Source organism: Gadus morhua, chromosome 1, assembly GCF_902167405.1.
Source record: "Gadus morhua chromosome 1, gadMor3.0, whole genome shotgun sequence".
NCBI classification, from domain to species: Eukaryota; Metazoa; Chordata; class Actinopteri; order Gadiformes; family Gadidae; genus Gadus; species Gadus morhua.
This window is the reverse complement of record NC_044048.1, coordinates 1,758,038-1,773,541: the sequence shown is the minus strand read 5'-3', so window position 1 is coordinate 1,773,541 and position 15,504 is coordinate 1,758,038. Positions and strand designations below refer to the sequence as shown.

General features: G+C 46.7%; 1 protein-coding gene across 3 annotated transcripts; it reads right to left on the bottom strand.

Moving 5' to 3' along the window:
* Positions 1 to 273: 273 nt before the first annotated feature.
* On the bottom strand, positions 274 to 9,763 carry stmn3 (stathmin-like 3). 3 transcript variants are annotated; one of them, XM_030339479.1, is made up of 5 exons: positions 9,513 to 9,763; positions 3,276 to 3,370; positions 2,262 to 2,440; positions 1,058 to 1,249; positions 274 to 513 (listed from the first exon to the last, which is right to left on the bottom strand). In XM_030339479.1, the coding sequence occupies exons 2-5, from the start codon at positions 3,319 to 3,321 to the stop codon at positions 454 to 456; spliced, it is 477 nt and encodes a 158-aa protein (XP_030195339.1). In that variant the 5' UTR covers positions 3,322 to 3,370; positions 9,513 to 9,763; the 3' UTR covers positions 274 to 453. The 3 variants fall into 3 exon arrangements, with proteins under 3 accessions (XP_030195339.1, XP_030195504.1, XP_030195425.1); XM_030339644.1 differs by having other exon boundaries at positions 2,262 to 2,426; positions 9,513 to 9,760; XM_030339565.1 differs by lacking the exon at positions 9,513 to 9,763 and having other exon boundaries at positions 2,262 to 2,426; positions 3,276 to 3,413.
* Between the last annotated feature and the right edge of the window lie 5,741 nt (positions 9,764 to 15,504).

Here is a 15,504-nt window from a genome sequence, read left to right as displayed (position 1 = left end):
GGATAATGACGTCACCATTCTGCCTGGCCTGTAGACCCGCTCTCTAGTCCCGGTGCGTCCCTGATCAACACGTTTGGACCACCACGCCAATCTGATGGGCAAATTGTATTTGGGCTCTGCCAAGACACAGGTAGACTGAGCTCTCCAATGCCATGGTCAAGTTTGCACACTGGATACATATAGATACAGGCTACATTTATTGATTGAAAATGATGAGTGTGCATTAATGGAGGATTTCCATTCATTCACAATAAAAAGAAGACACACATGCTCTATGGCTGAAAATGTGACTTTATTTCAACTATACTTCTGTCTCCGATATTAGAACATGTTGGTGTCATTTGATTACCAAAAATAAACCAGTGATAAATAATCATTTTGTGATGTTTGTTTGTTGGTGGTTGGTGGAGAGCTTTGTGTTCAGACAGCCAGTGGCCTGGTGAGGGGAAGGCCTCAGCCAGAGTAATCGCTCTGGGCTTCCTTATTCCTGCGGACCTGGGCTGCATGAGCTTCCTGCAAGACAAAGTCCAAAACAAAACTCAGCCAAAGAGATTTAAGCAAGGTTAGTTGCATCAGATATTTAATGTAAAACCTACCCCCTTTCTTAGGAAATATACGACAAAACCTTTTGAGGTTGAAAACCGACTGATAAGCAAAATGTGTGTGTGTTGGTGTCTCTTTATAGTTCACTGATTTTAAAGGGCCTATGTTTGCGGGTATACTAATTCATTTCCAGTCCGTTGTCCACTTGTTTGTATCAAACTAAATAACGTCAAAGTGCTCCTACCGGTGTTGTTAGTATAGTGCTGGTGCTGTTAGTATGCTGCTTGTGTTGCAGGAGGGGGCTTTGTGCAGTGGTTGTTAAATTAAAATCGTGAATTAAAAAGAAATCTCAAAGTCTCAGCCAGAGAAGGAAGCAACGCAGGCCATCCCATGCATGGTAGCCTTCGTTGCTTCGGAAAGATCTCTTTTGTTCCACAGACTCCTCTCATCAGGGTGGCTGCCTCTACCGGCCGTCTAACACGAGGTGCAGACCGGCGGTTTCACGGCCCCTTGCCTTCTGCTGCAGCCTCTGCTTCAGGGCATTGAGGTGGGCCTCGCGGTTCTCCTTGATGACCTCCAGCTTGTGGCTGAGCTTCTCCTCCGCCCTCCTGCTGAAGCTGCGGCTCTCCTCCAGGGCCTTCCGCAGCACCGCCTGCTCGTGCTCTCGCTTCTCCGCCAGCTGCTGCAGCACCGCCGCCTCCTGGGACTGGGGGCGCACTCCGGTTATTTCAGAGGAAATAAGAAACATTCACTTTTGTAGCAAGGAACCATTCACACCTTTTCCCTCGTGACTTTAAACTGGGCTCTTCCACACAAAGGTGCTGGAAGCCGGTTTGTTGAAGGGCTCGCAGAGGACGGTTCATGGCGCTTCATGCCGCCATTCAGGAGATCTCCCTGAATGGGTGTGGTGACGGCCGTTTAACCTGTTGCACCTTGGATAACTCGAAGTGCAGGTGTGATGCCGCACCATCTCCATTGGTCTGACTCGGCCAGTCGAGGCTGCCCTAACCAGCCATCATCCACAACAAACTCCCACAACTATATATGTATATATATATAAATTGCGTGCCCAACAGACCGTCCTGTCAGCTGATTGGCTATCTGATGCACTTGCGGGATGTGCCTCCGCAGGACCGTCCTGATCTTAGCTGGCTAGTTCACCTTTGGGTCCTCAGATCAGTTTGGACTCCAGCCCGGTGAAAGCTTTTTCCAGAGATTGGACAATTATAGGACCATCAGCACTAGGGGGCGGGACCTTCAGCGCATGAGGAGGCAAGGCGTGCCTCCAGCCTGCCCAAATAAAAAACAATTGGCGGCCCCGAGGAATGTTAAGCAATCTACAGAGCAACCTGAAGTTTCAGGCCTGCCTGTGGATGGGCCCCTGTCCCCCCAGGCCCCTCCCCTCCCAGGCCCCTGTCCCAAGGCCCCATGGGCCCCTGTCCCCCCAGGCCCCTTCCCTCCCAGGCCCCTGTCCCCAAGGCCCCATGGGCCCCCTGTCCCCCAGTCCCCATGGGCCCCTGTCCCTACAGGCCCGTGGGCCCCTGCCCCCAAGGCCCCTGTCCCCCCAGGCCCCTGTCCCCCCCAGCCCCTGACCCCCCCAGGCCCCTGTCCCCCCAGGCCCCTCCCCCCCCGGCCCCTGTCCCCCCCAGGCCCCTGTCCCCCCCAGGCCCCTCCCCCCCGGCCCCTGCCCCCCAGGCCTGTTGAGGGCCCCTGCTCACCTTCCTCCTCTGGTCAGCAGCCCCCAGCCTCTGCTGGAGCTGCTCCAGGGACAGCTCCTTCCTGAGGGGGGCCTTGGACTTGGGTTTGTCTGGAGAGGGGTCCATCGGGGCCTCCAGGTAGACCTCAAAGGCCTGGCCTGAAGCCCGCTTGTTCACGCTCTGGGTCTGGGCCTGGACACCTGACAACAACAACACCAACAACATCCACCATCAACAACACCATGATTAAAGATTAATAAATAGCATCTCTCGAAATAAATGAATCCGCATTACCAGAATTACTGTGCATGTATAATACAATTTGTTGCATAAAATTTAAATATATATGTGTCATATGTATAGATACCATATATATTATTACCACAATTATAACCATGTATAATCCATATATATGTATTATACATGCACAGTAATTCTGGTAATAATATATATATACTGTATATACTGTGTATTCATATAAATATATATATATTTAAATTGTATGCATTCAAATGCCAGATCGGTAAATATGCAGTAGACATTTCATTGTATTGATTATGACAGATGTTTAGCGATGTACCAGTCCTTATAGATGGATATAAGATATAGATATGAAACATATATAATACATAGCTATAAGGGGTATATAATGTATAGATATAAAACATATATACAATATATATGTAAAACATATATATATAATATATAGAGATAACAAATATAATATATAGATCCTAAAACCTGGAAGATTACCAAGGTCATTCTATGATAATATAATACCTTGTTTAAAAGATTTTATAATGATTAGTTATTATGTTATAGTGTTCTGTTAATTGCAGGCATTAATTGCCTCAGTTACTGAACATCATTACGTCACCCTCGGGTCCTCAATGTGTTGTATGCCACAACCGATTTGATGTCATGTTGATCGGCTCCTGTAATCAGCAAACGTTTAAATGGACTGGCAAACGGCTCCTCTTGGGGCTGGGGGCATCCCTCATCTTGATGATTCTTATTGGTCATGGACGGACATACCTTCATACTGGACAGGCTGGTGGGACGGGGCTGTGTGTTGAAACATGAGCAGATAAGAGACAGCATGGACATCTCCTTGATCTTGTCCATGTAGGCTGCAGACAGAGAGACAACGGAGGCCATGATTGGTCACAGGAGCCATAAGCAGTTCATCCTCTCATTCGGTTCACCAATAAGCTGAGCCTACTCAGATATCACCATACACTTATGGCGTTGTTTATTGTTCAACAACCACGTTTTGACACATAAGGGCACAATAACACACACACACACACACACACACACACAACACACACACACACCACACCACACACAACACACACACACACCACACACACAAACACACACAAAGAGACGCACACACACACACACACACAGTAACACAGAAACAGACACCAGGGAAAAAACCCACAGACAGCAACAAAAAACACACACACACACACACAAAAAAACACAAACACACACCACAGACCGAAACACAGACACACCTGTCTAACAGGAAGGGGGCTTATATTTGCCCATATTACAGCGTGATTAAAAACAAGCTTATCTTAAAACTGTACAGAAGGCCTATTGAAAAGCTGTTGCCACAGTTAATGTTTCTTCCCCGGGTAATGGATAGTGATTCATTGCCCATGTCTCCCAAAATCAATAATCCATTAGGGCGGCCTGGAGACTCGAGACATTTGACTCTCGCTGCCAATGCGTTCAGAGTTTCTACCTCAATTTTTGACAAACATATTATATAAATCTAAGAATGGTATAACAGTCATTATCATTATAATTGTGATCATCATTATTATTGAAACATTTTCCTTGACTACCACCTTCAGAATGCTTCTAGTAATAGATGTTCCATCTGTGTGTGGATAATACCCCTGGACCCCCGAGGGCAGAGGCGATTTGACGAGCAACCTAGCTCTGCTGTCCCCTGCCACACCCTGTCCGCGTTGGAGCGTCAGCAAGCATTAAGGCACTCGTCGTCTTTTGTTTCTTCTTCCTTCCTCTTTATTCTTAATCCATGTCTATTTCTCTTTCTCTCGTTGCTTGCCAAGAGGAAGAGAACACATGATTACATATCAACATATTTAACCCAACCGCCATGACGATGGCAAACTTGAAGCTCACAACGATTGTGAGCGTCGATGCAGCGCGTTGTGATGCCCACATTCCACTGAAGACAATGACTTGGGAGGCGTGCAATTGTAAGCGTTCATCAGTGTTGGGTTACTGTGATACTAATCTTCATCCTATACATTTGTACTTTATTAGCATTGAGTGATTAGCAGGCCCTTTAATCCAATGAACTCAGATTGAATTTTAGATTGACGTTACTAAGGATTAGGTAGCAGCTGGGCATCTTGCTCAAAGGTGCGTACTGTAAAGGTCGACTGGCTATGAGGGATCTAACCAACAACCCCTGACTGGGAGGTAAACACCCTAACCACTGGACTAACTGGCCTCTAGCAAAGGGAAGAAAGGAGAGTATCAAGTTCAGGTATTCATGTGAGGCAGGGTTAGGGCGAGGTGATGGAGGGAGGGTTTTCAGGTCGGGTTAATGACAGTAGGAACAATATCTCCATTCTTCAACTCACTGCACAACAGAATATCACGCAATCAAGCAAACGCAATGGGACAGCATTTATAATCATACGTTTATTTTCAATTGTTATTGAAAATTACAATTGAGTTCTAGTTCTATAGTCTAGATTGCCATTTGAATGAGGATCTAACCCACACCCTCTTCCCTGGGGGGGAAAACACCCTGACCACTAGTAAGGGTGGACTGGTACACAGTTGTACACAGTAGTGCTGGTTTACAAAATGATCCAAAGAATCGGTCCGATACGTTCCTGGCTTATGACTGTCTGACATGACGTCAATGTTCAGCAGTGATGTGAGGGGAAATAAGATGTTCAGAGTTCCTTCCTGTGAAGACATTCCTGTGAAGAAATTACTGCTGATGACATCCCACCCACTCATCCCTTAGGCCAGGCCTATTCAACTAGCGGCCCTTGGGCCAAATGCGGCCCCTCTTAATTTTTTTCTTGCCCGCAAGAGGTTGCATGCAAAAAAGTAATACAATAAAGGAGAAACATAAGTTGCATGCAAATCAGGTTCTGTGTGTAGCCGGTGATACTGGCCAGTATCAGTACCCCACAATCAGGAACTGGCATCACTTATTCTGACAATGTTTGGCTCAACCGATATGTGTGAGTTTAGCTTTTCTCATATGAATGCCATCAGAACAAGGGCACGTTGCTCCATGACCTATGTGAAGCTGCATGAGTGACCCAGGATGAGGTCACACCTACCACCCCTCCTGCGCACGTATTGTATGTTCTACGTCCTGGCAGTTAATGTACGCACTTACTGTATGTCATGCATCCTTGCACTTAATGTACTATTGTATGTGGTACTTAGTTAGTACTTAGTCCTAAGTTGTGTACCATCTTATCCTAGCTATCTTTGTTGTATACGTGAATGGGTTAACCTAACGATTGTAATGCTTTGCACTTGGTTCTATGAACATCCTTACTGTTCAGACAGTGATACATTGTTTCTGCTTCTACTTCTTACAAATGTACTCATTATAAGTCGCTTTGGATAAAAGCGTCTGCTAGATGCCCTAAATGTAAATGTCAATGTACTCCAAACCTTGATCTTATGTTTGAGGCGTTATTATTTATGACAAATATTGTGCATGAGACTGTGTCTGTGTGTATTTATTATATTTTTGCACTTGTTTGATTAATTCATATTTCTATCCATACATACATCCAAGTGTATGGAAATAAAATACAGGCATCTGATAAGGAGGGAAAATGATGTCATATTCCTTAACTCAACACAGAACTTCCGCTTGTTATCCAAAGAGCATTTGCCTACACAAAGTAGGGTCTTTGCGTGGCCACACAGCGCACACCCAAACATGCTGTCAGCACCATCATACAGGCCACACCATGGTGAGCTCTGCGCTGGAAGCTGCAGACACACCATGAGCTCCTGCTCTCCCCTCATCCACATTTAAAGTGAGGCGACTAATGGGTTTAATGCACACATTCACACCCTAACGGCGGAGTCAATCATGCAAGGTGAAAGCCAGCTCGTAAGGGGCAGTGTGCGTGAAGCGTCTTGCTCAGGAACACCTCGACACTAAGCTGGGAGAAGCTGGGGATCAAACTAGCAACCCCCCGGTTACCAGCCAACCAACTCTACCTCCTGAGATAATCCGACCCCTTCTCTCTGACACAGTGGGGACTGGGGCCGAACGTAGGGCTCTCAGGGCCAGACATAGGGCTCTCAGGGCCCGACGTAGGGCCAGACGTAGGGCCCTCAGGGCCGGACGTAGGGCCAGACGTAGGGCTCTCAGGGCCCGACGTAGGGACAGATGTAGGGCTTTCAGGGCCAGATCTAGGGCCAGATGTAGGGCTCTCAGGGCCAGACGTAGGGCTCTCAGGGCCCGACGTAGGGCCAGATGTAGGGCTCTCAGGGCCAGACGTAGGGCTCTCACGGCCCGACGTAGGGCCAGACGTAGGGCCAGATGTAGGGCTCTCAGGGTCAGACGTAGGGCTCTCAGGGCCCGACGTAGGGCCAGATGTAGGGCTTTCAGGGCCAGATGGAGGGTTCTCAGGGCCAGACGTAGGGCTCTCTGGGCCCACAGTGGCTAGGGCCACCCACCTGCGTATTGCCGGCCAGGTCTGAAGTTAGGTTCAGCCATTAGAAAATATCAAAGAAGAGGCAGATAGCCTTTGTGGCTTGTGATTGGTTAGTCTCTGCTCATCTTGTGCAGGCTCTAACACGCAGAGCTCTGCAGCGCGCCCATCACTGCCTGTGTACCTGAGTGCCTCTCGGAGCAGGGGGGAGGGGTGTTGCTATGACAACTGGTATCCCTGAGGGCTCAGATTGCACACACACAGGGCAGGGCAAAGCAAGTTACGCAGACACACACACTGCGCAGCCTGCTCGCACAACCTGCTTATTGTTCTATGTAAATGTGTCTTTCACTTTAGTTCAGTGTTGTTTATTGTTGTTCTTCTTTTTTTTTGCCGGGATCATGTGCAAAAAAATGAAATCTCAGACAAAGAAGATGCTTTGACCCAGAAATTAGCTACTATCAAATTTGCATCAGCAGCCCATTTGGATAGACTCAAATTAGTTGGATGAAGGAACAAGGAGAGAAGAGGAGGATGTGTGTCTGACCATCCTAAGGGCGCTGGATGAAATGAGAAAGCAGGAAATCTAACCAATGTTTCCCTGATGGATTATAAGTCAAGTCAAGGCTTGGGTTGATTTAGTTGGTCTTTTGGTGAGAAATCTCAATGAAATGGTTGTAATTGTATTTGAGAACAAATCATCGAATGAATATAAATGAGTTGATTATGTTAAAATCTGGAAGAAGGATTTATTTAATTCTAGGGTTAATACAATGAGAAAAATAAAAAAGGACAGAAATGATAGGGAAGAGCACATTTAGAAATGCTTGTTCACTGCTTACAAATTCCCATGCTTGAAATTGTTTAAAAAAATAAAATAATAATAATAAAAATGATTATGAAAAGTGTTAAGTACTACTTAATGAATCCCCATGTGGACATTACAAACCCTCAACTCAGTTGATGGCACAAATGCTGACAGCCCAGTGGAGTGAGTCACTGAGGAGGCGAGTCGGAGAGCCGACCAATTGAGGACTCAGCATCATTTCATCCATGTCCTGTCTGAAGATGGACACTCTACCTGAACTGACAGCCCTCCACTCCGGTCCTCTCCCCGCTGCTCCAGCCAGACAGCCTCAAATGGCCGCCCTTGTACTTTAATTAGCATTTCGACGTGAACGTGTGGCAGTCTGGATCACAGGCCCTGAAAGGCTTCCTGTGCCGAGCTTGGGCTGTGGTCTCTGCTATTCTCTGAGCATGTTGTATTCTCTACATGTTGGTTGTGTGTACTTGTTATTAAGAGGTCACCCCTGACGTAAGAACAGGGTGTGAACAATGAACCCCACCCAGAGCAGTGGGGTTCATTGTTCTGGGACGTTCTCCCCACGGGGTGTTGTCACTTGTGGTTCATTCCAGACGAGCGATTGGCTGCGGTGTGTGCAGTGATTCTATGGACTTCATGAAGCACTTGATTAATAAATTCGAAGACCACTAACTGCACTCCTCTCTCTGTATGCTCCCTTGAAGCTCCCCGCCCGCGAGGCCAGGCGACGGGGAGCGTTTAAAACATTGAAGTGACATGTTGGACAGCGGATAAACACAGGTAACATGTGTTCGAATGACTCCATTCATGTACCGGGCCACAGGGACTGAACTGACATCAACGGACACCGACCAACAGTGACGGATACATAGAAGAGCCCTTCATCAGTGTTATGAGCCAGCCCTGCCCCTGTCCTATGCTATGCCTCCGTCAAGAGGCTCTGTGAGCACGGTTCATGCTACCCAAAGGCTCTGCAGATGGAACCAGAATGGGGCTTTTTGCGTGGCAACACCAGTGAACAGTTTGCTTTACTAGAATCCATTCAGATGGCTCAGCCCAGCAAGACCAGCTGATGGGCTGAGGCTGCGTCTAGAACACTCCCTTCCACTGCAGTCTTTGACAACAAATATATATATATATATATATATACATATACATATTATACATATATATACATATATATATTATATATATATATATATGTATATATATATATATATATATATAATATATATATATATATACATATATATATTATACATATATATACATATATATATTATATATATATACATATATATATATATATATATATATATATATATATATATATATATATATATATATATATATATATATATATATATATCTGTATCACATTCTACCTCCATCTATTTCTAGAGAGATGGACAGATAGACCCACAACACATTATCCCTGCTTTTGAGCAATATTCAGTCAGACCTGACATAGGGGATTGCAGACACAAGAGCAATACGATGTCATACTAAAAACCACCAGACCCAGGTTGCCATGACGATGCCGCAGCACCGCATCCCTGTGTGTACAACATCAGCAGCTGCAGACGGGGGAGGCAGAGACCACTGCAGCCCCCAGCCCGATGCGCTACGCTAACACGCCTTTCTGATGAACGGACTGACCCCCTGCACAGCAGCACACACACACACACACACACACAAACACAGTGGGCTCCAGACAGGGGCTGGGTGAGGGGCTCACAGCATCCTTCTCCGCCCTACCTGATACGGTGCTCGTCATGGCTGCAGAGCGGCTGGTGGAGGAGATCCACAGAGATGTCGCTGGATGGAGGAGAGGAGAGGATGTGAGAGGCAGAGGAAGGAGCAGGAGAGGGAGAGGGAGGAAGAGAGAGGGAGAGCAGAGAGAGAGGGGGAGAGAGAGGAGAGAGAGAAAGGGAGGGAGATTTGGGCGTGGGGTTCTGTGAGCCTGATTGGTGCAGTGCACAAGCCCCACCACTTCACTGAAGAACAATGGGTGGCTGCAGGGAGGGGGCTTGATGAATATGTGTGTGTGTGTGTGTGTGTGTGTGTGTGTGTGTCATCACTTGTCTCAAGCAAAGAAAGGAGGAAAGCAATACCCGCTCATGAACGTATGGACACACAAACACACACACACATGAGGTGAACATCCGTACAAACCATCCCCACAGTTCATTATTCATTTTAAAAATACATATTCACATCAAGTGGATGCAGGAATATACCGACAACAAAAACACAATTTACAATACACACATTCACAATTCACATCATGCCCACATAGGAAAAAGCTGGAGACAAAGGAAATGAGGAACGTTTCAATATTTGCGTATTTACGTTGAACTCATTGAACCATCTACTTATCCGCCAAACTGTCGATGTAAAGCTCGTCCAGAACAGCAGCATGAGACAGAATGACCTTGTGTTTGACGAGGGGGGGATGTTAAAGGTAATTCAGACTGGATGAGACAGATATAAATCAAGACCTCCCTATTAGTGGGTCACTGTTATGAGTTGGAGTGAAGCTGGAAACAGTCGACCGTAACCAAGTGTATCCTTTTTAATTTTTTCAAATGATGACTAAAAACAATAGAATCTCTGAAATAAGGCAGCCTGGCCTCTTCTTTTGAATAATTCACTATCAGGCTTTCTTTCTGCTTATCAAGTGGCTCCCTATTGATCTGATTAATGGAAATAAAGTTAATTAGTTACTGTGCCGTGCCCCAGAACCCTATTGATTTGTAACCCACACAAGGTACCAATTACACAACATTAGTCTCTCTCTCTCTCTCTCTCTCTCCCCCCCCTCTCTCTCTCTCCCCCCTCCATAACAAGTAAACCGGGTAGTGATGATGAAACCGGTAAATGGCACAAGTTGTTGATTGACAATGGTACGTGGGTTCCATGCATGAGATCTCTGTGTGTGTGGTGACGGCCGGTTTAACCTGTTGCACACTGATTACTCAATGCAGAACAGTCGTGCAGCCTTTAACCAGCCATCATCCACAGACACTATAATTTGATAATGCGTGGTAGAATCAGGGAAAGGGTTGTAGTGGTTGTACTCTGCAGCTGTTCCCTGGCTCGTCCACACGCTGGCCTGCACACTGCTGGCCCCAGCCTGGTTACACCACAGTCCAATGCATTGTCCCTCCCAGGCCCCGCCCTTAGATCACAGGCTGTCTGGACATTGTGTGTTACTGGTTGGTTGCTGCTAGCTGTGGCCTCCACTGGTAGTGCAGTGCAGTGGCACATGACTAGATCCATCGCAGTCGGCCATGTCGCTATGTCTCTATAAAACACGACGTTGGGCGCCCCAAGTGCTATTATATTCTATTTATCATAGATATGATATATACAGGTGCTGGTCAAATTATTAGAATATCATGAAAAAGTTGATTTATTTCAGTAATTATATTCAGAACGTGAAACTTACATATTATATCAATTCATTACACACAGAGTGATATATTTGAAATGTTTATTTCTTTTAATTTGGATGATTAGTACTGACAATTACTGAAAATCCCAAATTCAGTATCTCAGAAAATTAGAATATTAGTTACGACTAGTACAAAAAATGATTTTTTAGAAATGTGGGCCAACTGAAAAGTATGAACATGGAAAGTTTCAGCATGTATGGCAATCAATACTTAGTTGCAGCTCCTTTTGCCTGAATTGCTGCAGCAATACGGCGTGGCATGGAGTCGACCAGTCTGTTGCACTCCTCAGGTGTTATGAGAGCCCAGGTTGCTTTAATAGTGGCCTTCAGCTCTTCAGCATTGTTGGGTCTGGCATCTCGCATCTTCCGCTTCACAATACCCCATAGGTTTTCTATGGGGTTAAGGTCAGGTGAGTTTGCAGGCCAATCAAGAAGAGGGATACCATGGTCCTTAAACCAGGTACTGGTAGATTTGGCACTGTGTGCAGCTGCCAAGTCATGTTGGAAAATGAAATCGTCACCTCCATAAAGTTGGTCCGCGGCAGGCAGCATAAAGTGTTCTAAAACTTCCTGGTAGACTGCTGCATTGACCCTGGACCTCAGGAAACACAGTGGACCAACAGCAGCAGATGACATGGCACCCCAGACCATTACTGACTGTGGAAATTTTACACTGGACTTCAGGCAACGTGGATTCTGTGCCTCTCCTGTCTTCCTCAAGACTCTGGGACCTTGATTTCCAAAGGAGATACAAAATTTACTTTCATCTGAAAACATAACTTTGGACCACTCAGCAGCAGTCCAGTCCATTTTGTCTTGAGCCCAGGCGAGACGCTTTTGACGTTGTCTCTTATTCAAGAGTGGCTTTACACGAGGAATGCGACAGCTGAAGCCCATATCTTGCATACGTCGGTGTGTGGTGCTTCTTGAAGCACTGACTCCAGCTACAGTCCACTCTTTGTGGATCTCCCCCACATTTTTGAATCGGTTTTGTTTGACAATCCTCTCCAGGGCGCGTTTATCCCTCTTGCTTGTACACTCTTTTCTACCACATCTTTTTCTTCCCTTCGCCTCTCTATTAATGTGCTTGGACACAGAGCTCTGGGAACATCCAACCTCTTTGGCAATGACCTTTTGTGTCTTGCCCTCCTTCTTTAAAGTATCAATGGTCATCTTTTGGACAGTTGTCAAGTCAGCAGTCTTCCCCATGATTGTGTGTCATAGAGAATCAAAACGAGAGACCATTTAAAGGCTTTTCCAGGTGTTTTGAGTTAGTTAGCTAATTAGAGTGTGGCACCAGGTGTCTTCAATATCTGACCTTTTCACCATATTCTAATTTTCTGAGATGTTGAATTTAGGGTTTTCATTGGTTGTCAGCTATAATCATCTTCTTTTTGGCAAAAAAACACTTATAATGTATCAGTCTGTTTGGAATGAATGTATACATTCTACAGGTTTGACTTTCTAAATGGAATTAATGAAATAAATCAACTTTTTCATGATATTCTAATAATATGACCAGCACCTGTATATAAAATAGGGTGCCCTCATTGTTATGATTAGAAATAATGTGCAAAAAAAGCAAAAATAAATTTGCCTAAGAACAATAAATGAGACATGAGGACTGAATATAGGAAGCATAAAGGAGAAGTAACACTACAAGTCACTCATTAATAGAAAGTACATATTTGCTGTTGGTGTTATGGCGTGTGACAAACGCACCCAAGGATTGAACTTTTTGAAAGCAGGAGGAGGCTCAGAGAGTTTAAGGAAAATACTGTTGGTTTATTTAAAACTTCCACAAACGTGCAAAAGGCAAACAAAATAATACAGCCTCTCCTCAAGCTGTTGCATCTCAAATGCCCGCCCCCAACTCACACCATGTCTCCCCATTAAATAGGCCTACCAAGCCTTATGCCTCCCTGGCATCTGCAGGTCATAGGTCACCGGCCCCAGCTTACGAGCAATCCGATAGGGCTCCTGCCAGTGGGCCAGAAGCTTGCTCTCTGTCGTCGGCGACAGCAAGAGAACCTGCTGTCTTGGGTTGAAGCTCCTCTATCTCGCCGACTGGTCGTACCACCGGGCTTGGGTCTGCTGCATGTTGTCCTCCACCAGGCTAGCCATCTCCTTCAGCTTGTCTCGCATCTTCAGGACGTAGGCAAGGATGCAGTCTCGGTGGGCCTAGGGTTCCCCCAGGCTTCCCACAGCAAATCCAGAGGGCCCCTGACCTCCCTGTAGGCAAAATGGAGGTATGGTATTCACTGGTCCCAGTCTTTGCCGTTGGCTGCAACATATTTTTTCAGCATGCTCTTTAAAGTTCTGTTGTACCTCTCTACCAGTCCGTCAGTCTGAGGTTGGTAGGGAGTGGTCCTTATTCCCCCTATCCCCAGTAAACTGTAAACTTGTTTACAGTTTAAACAAGTTTACAGGATGAGGAGCTCTCCGATCTCCTCTTCCTGGAGCAGTACCTGTGTTCCCTGGCACCTGATGTGCGCGTGTGGGTGAAGGAGCATAACCCGACCACTGGGAAGCAGGCTGCGGAGCTGGTAGAGGCGTTCCTTGCTTCACGCCCGGGTGCAAAGTCGTTCCGGTTCCTGAGCTTCAACTGATCACCAGCCGGGGGTAAGTCTGCGGGATTCGGTATGGGAGTTGGTCCTAGGGGTTCTGGTCGGACTAGGACGCCATACACACAGCCTCAAACAACCCTTACTTCACAGCCTAGACCACCATACAATTCACCCTCTAACTCACCGAGACTGCCGAGGCGGTGGTCCCCCGGCAGCGAGGCTCCAGCGGGAGACAACTGTGGTCAACAATCCCTTTCTCCTCCATGTCTTGGTTCAGTCTACTTCAGATTGATGTGGACGTGGAAGAACCAGAGACGTCGAGAACCCGACGCGGTCGTTTGAGATTCATAATATCGTCTTGGGGAAATGAGTCCTTAGCCCAAGTGAAGGAGTTCAAGTACCTCGGGGTCTTGTTTGCGATTGAGGGTACGATGGAGCGTGAGATTGGCCGGAGAATCGGAGCAGCGGGGGGCGGTATTGCGTTCGCTTTACCGCACCGTTGTTACGAAAAGAGAGCTGAGCCGCAAGGCAAAGCTCTCGATCTACCGGTCGATCTTCGTTCCTATCCTCACCTATGGTCATGAGGGTTGGGTGATGACCGAAAGAACGAGATCGCGGGTACAAGCGGCCGAGATGAGTTTTCTCAGAAGGGTGGCTGGCGTCTCCCATAGGGATAGGGTGAGAAGCTCAGCCATCCGTGAGAAACTCGGATTAGAGCCGCTGCTCCTTTACTTAGAAAGGAGTCAGCTGAGGTGGTTCGGGCATCTGGTAAGGATGCCCACTGGGCGCCTTCCTTGGGAAGTGTTTCAGGCACGTCCAGTGGGGAGGAGACCTCGGGGAAGACCCAGGACTAGGTGGAGAGATTATATCTCAACACTGGCCTGGGAACACCTTCGGGATCCCCCCGTCAGAGCTGGTCAATGTGGCCCGGGAAAGGGAAGTCTAGGGCCCCCTGCTTGAGCTGCTCCCCCCGCGACCCGACCCCGGATAAGCGGATGAAGATGAGATGAAATTAGATAAATATCGTCTGTAGGCTCACACAGCTTTTGGCCCTGATAATATATATTATATGATATAGATATCAATGTATAATATGATATTATTTAGATATAGAGCTCCAGGACTCCCATGTGTTCTAGAATATTTACAGAACAAGGCTAAAGGCTGTGTGCGCCTCGCCATTGCGATACATCCACTGTAAACAGAGCGCATGGTACCGTGGCTGCATGCTGCTCAGGGCCACATGCCCAGCCCCACCCTCCCCCTTGACCCGCCTCGCTCCTCCTCATTTGCATGAAAGCTACAGACGACTAAACGGCGCATTTGGGGAAAGCTCAATGTGTGACTGGCTCGTAGTGGCTGTAATTCTGCACCACGGCTGAATTCAGGAACGTCTTGAAATACTGTGTTTGGGGCCCACTAATATCTATATTAAAGCAACCATAAAGTAGCATGCCATGGGACCTTTAAACGCTGCACAACTAGTAGAGAAAGGCTTCCTCATACTACGAATAGTGGTATGGCTCCTCGTATAACTGGTACTGGTATGGGTCCTCATATGACTGGTACTGGTCCTCCTATGACTGGTACTGGTATGGGTCCTCATATGACTGGTACTGGTATGGGTCCTCATATGACTGGTACTGGTATGGGTCCTCATATGACTGGTACTGGTCCTCATATGGCTGGTACTGGTATGGGTCCTCATGACTGGTACGGGTCCTCA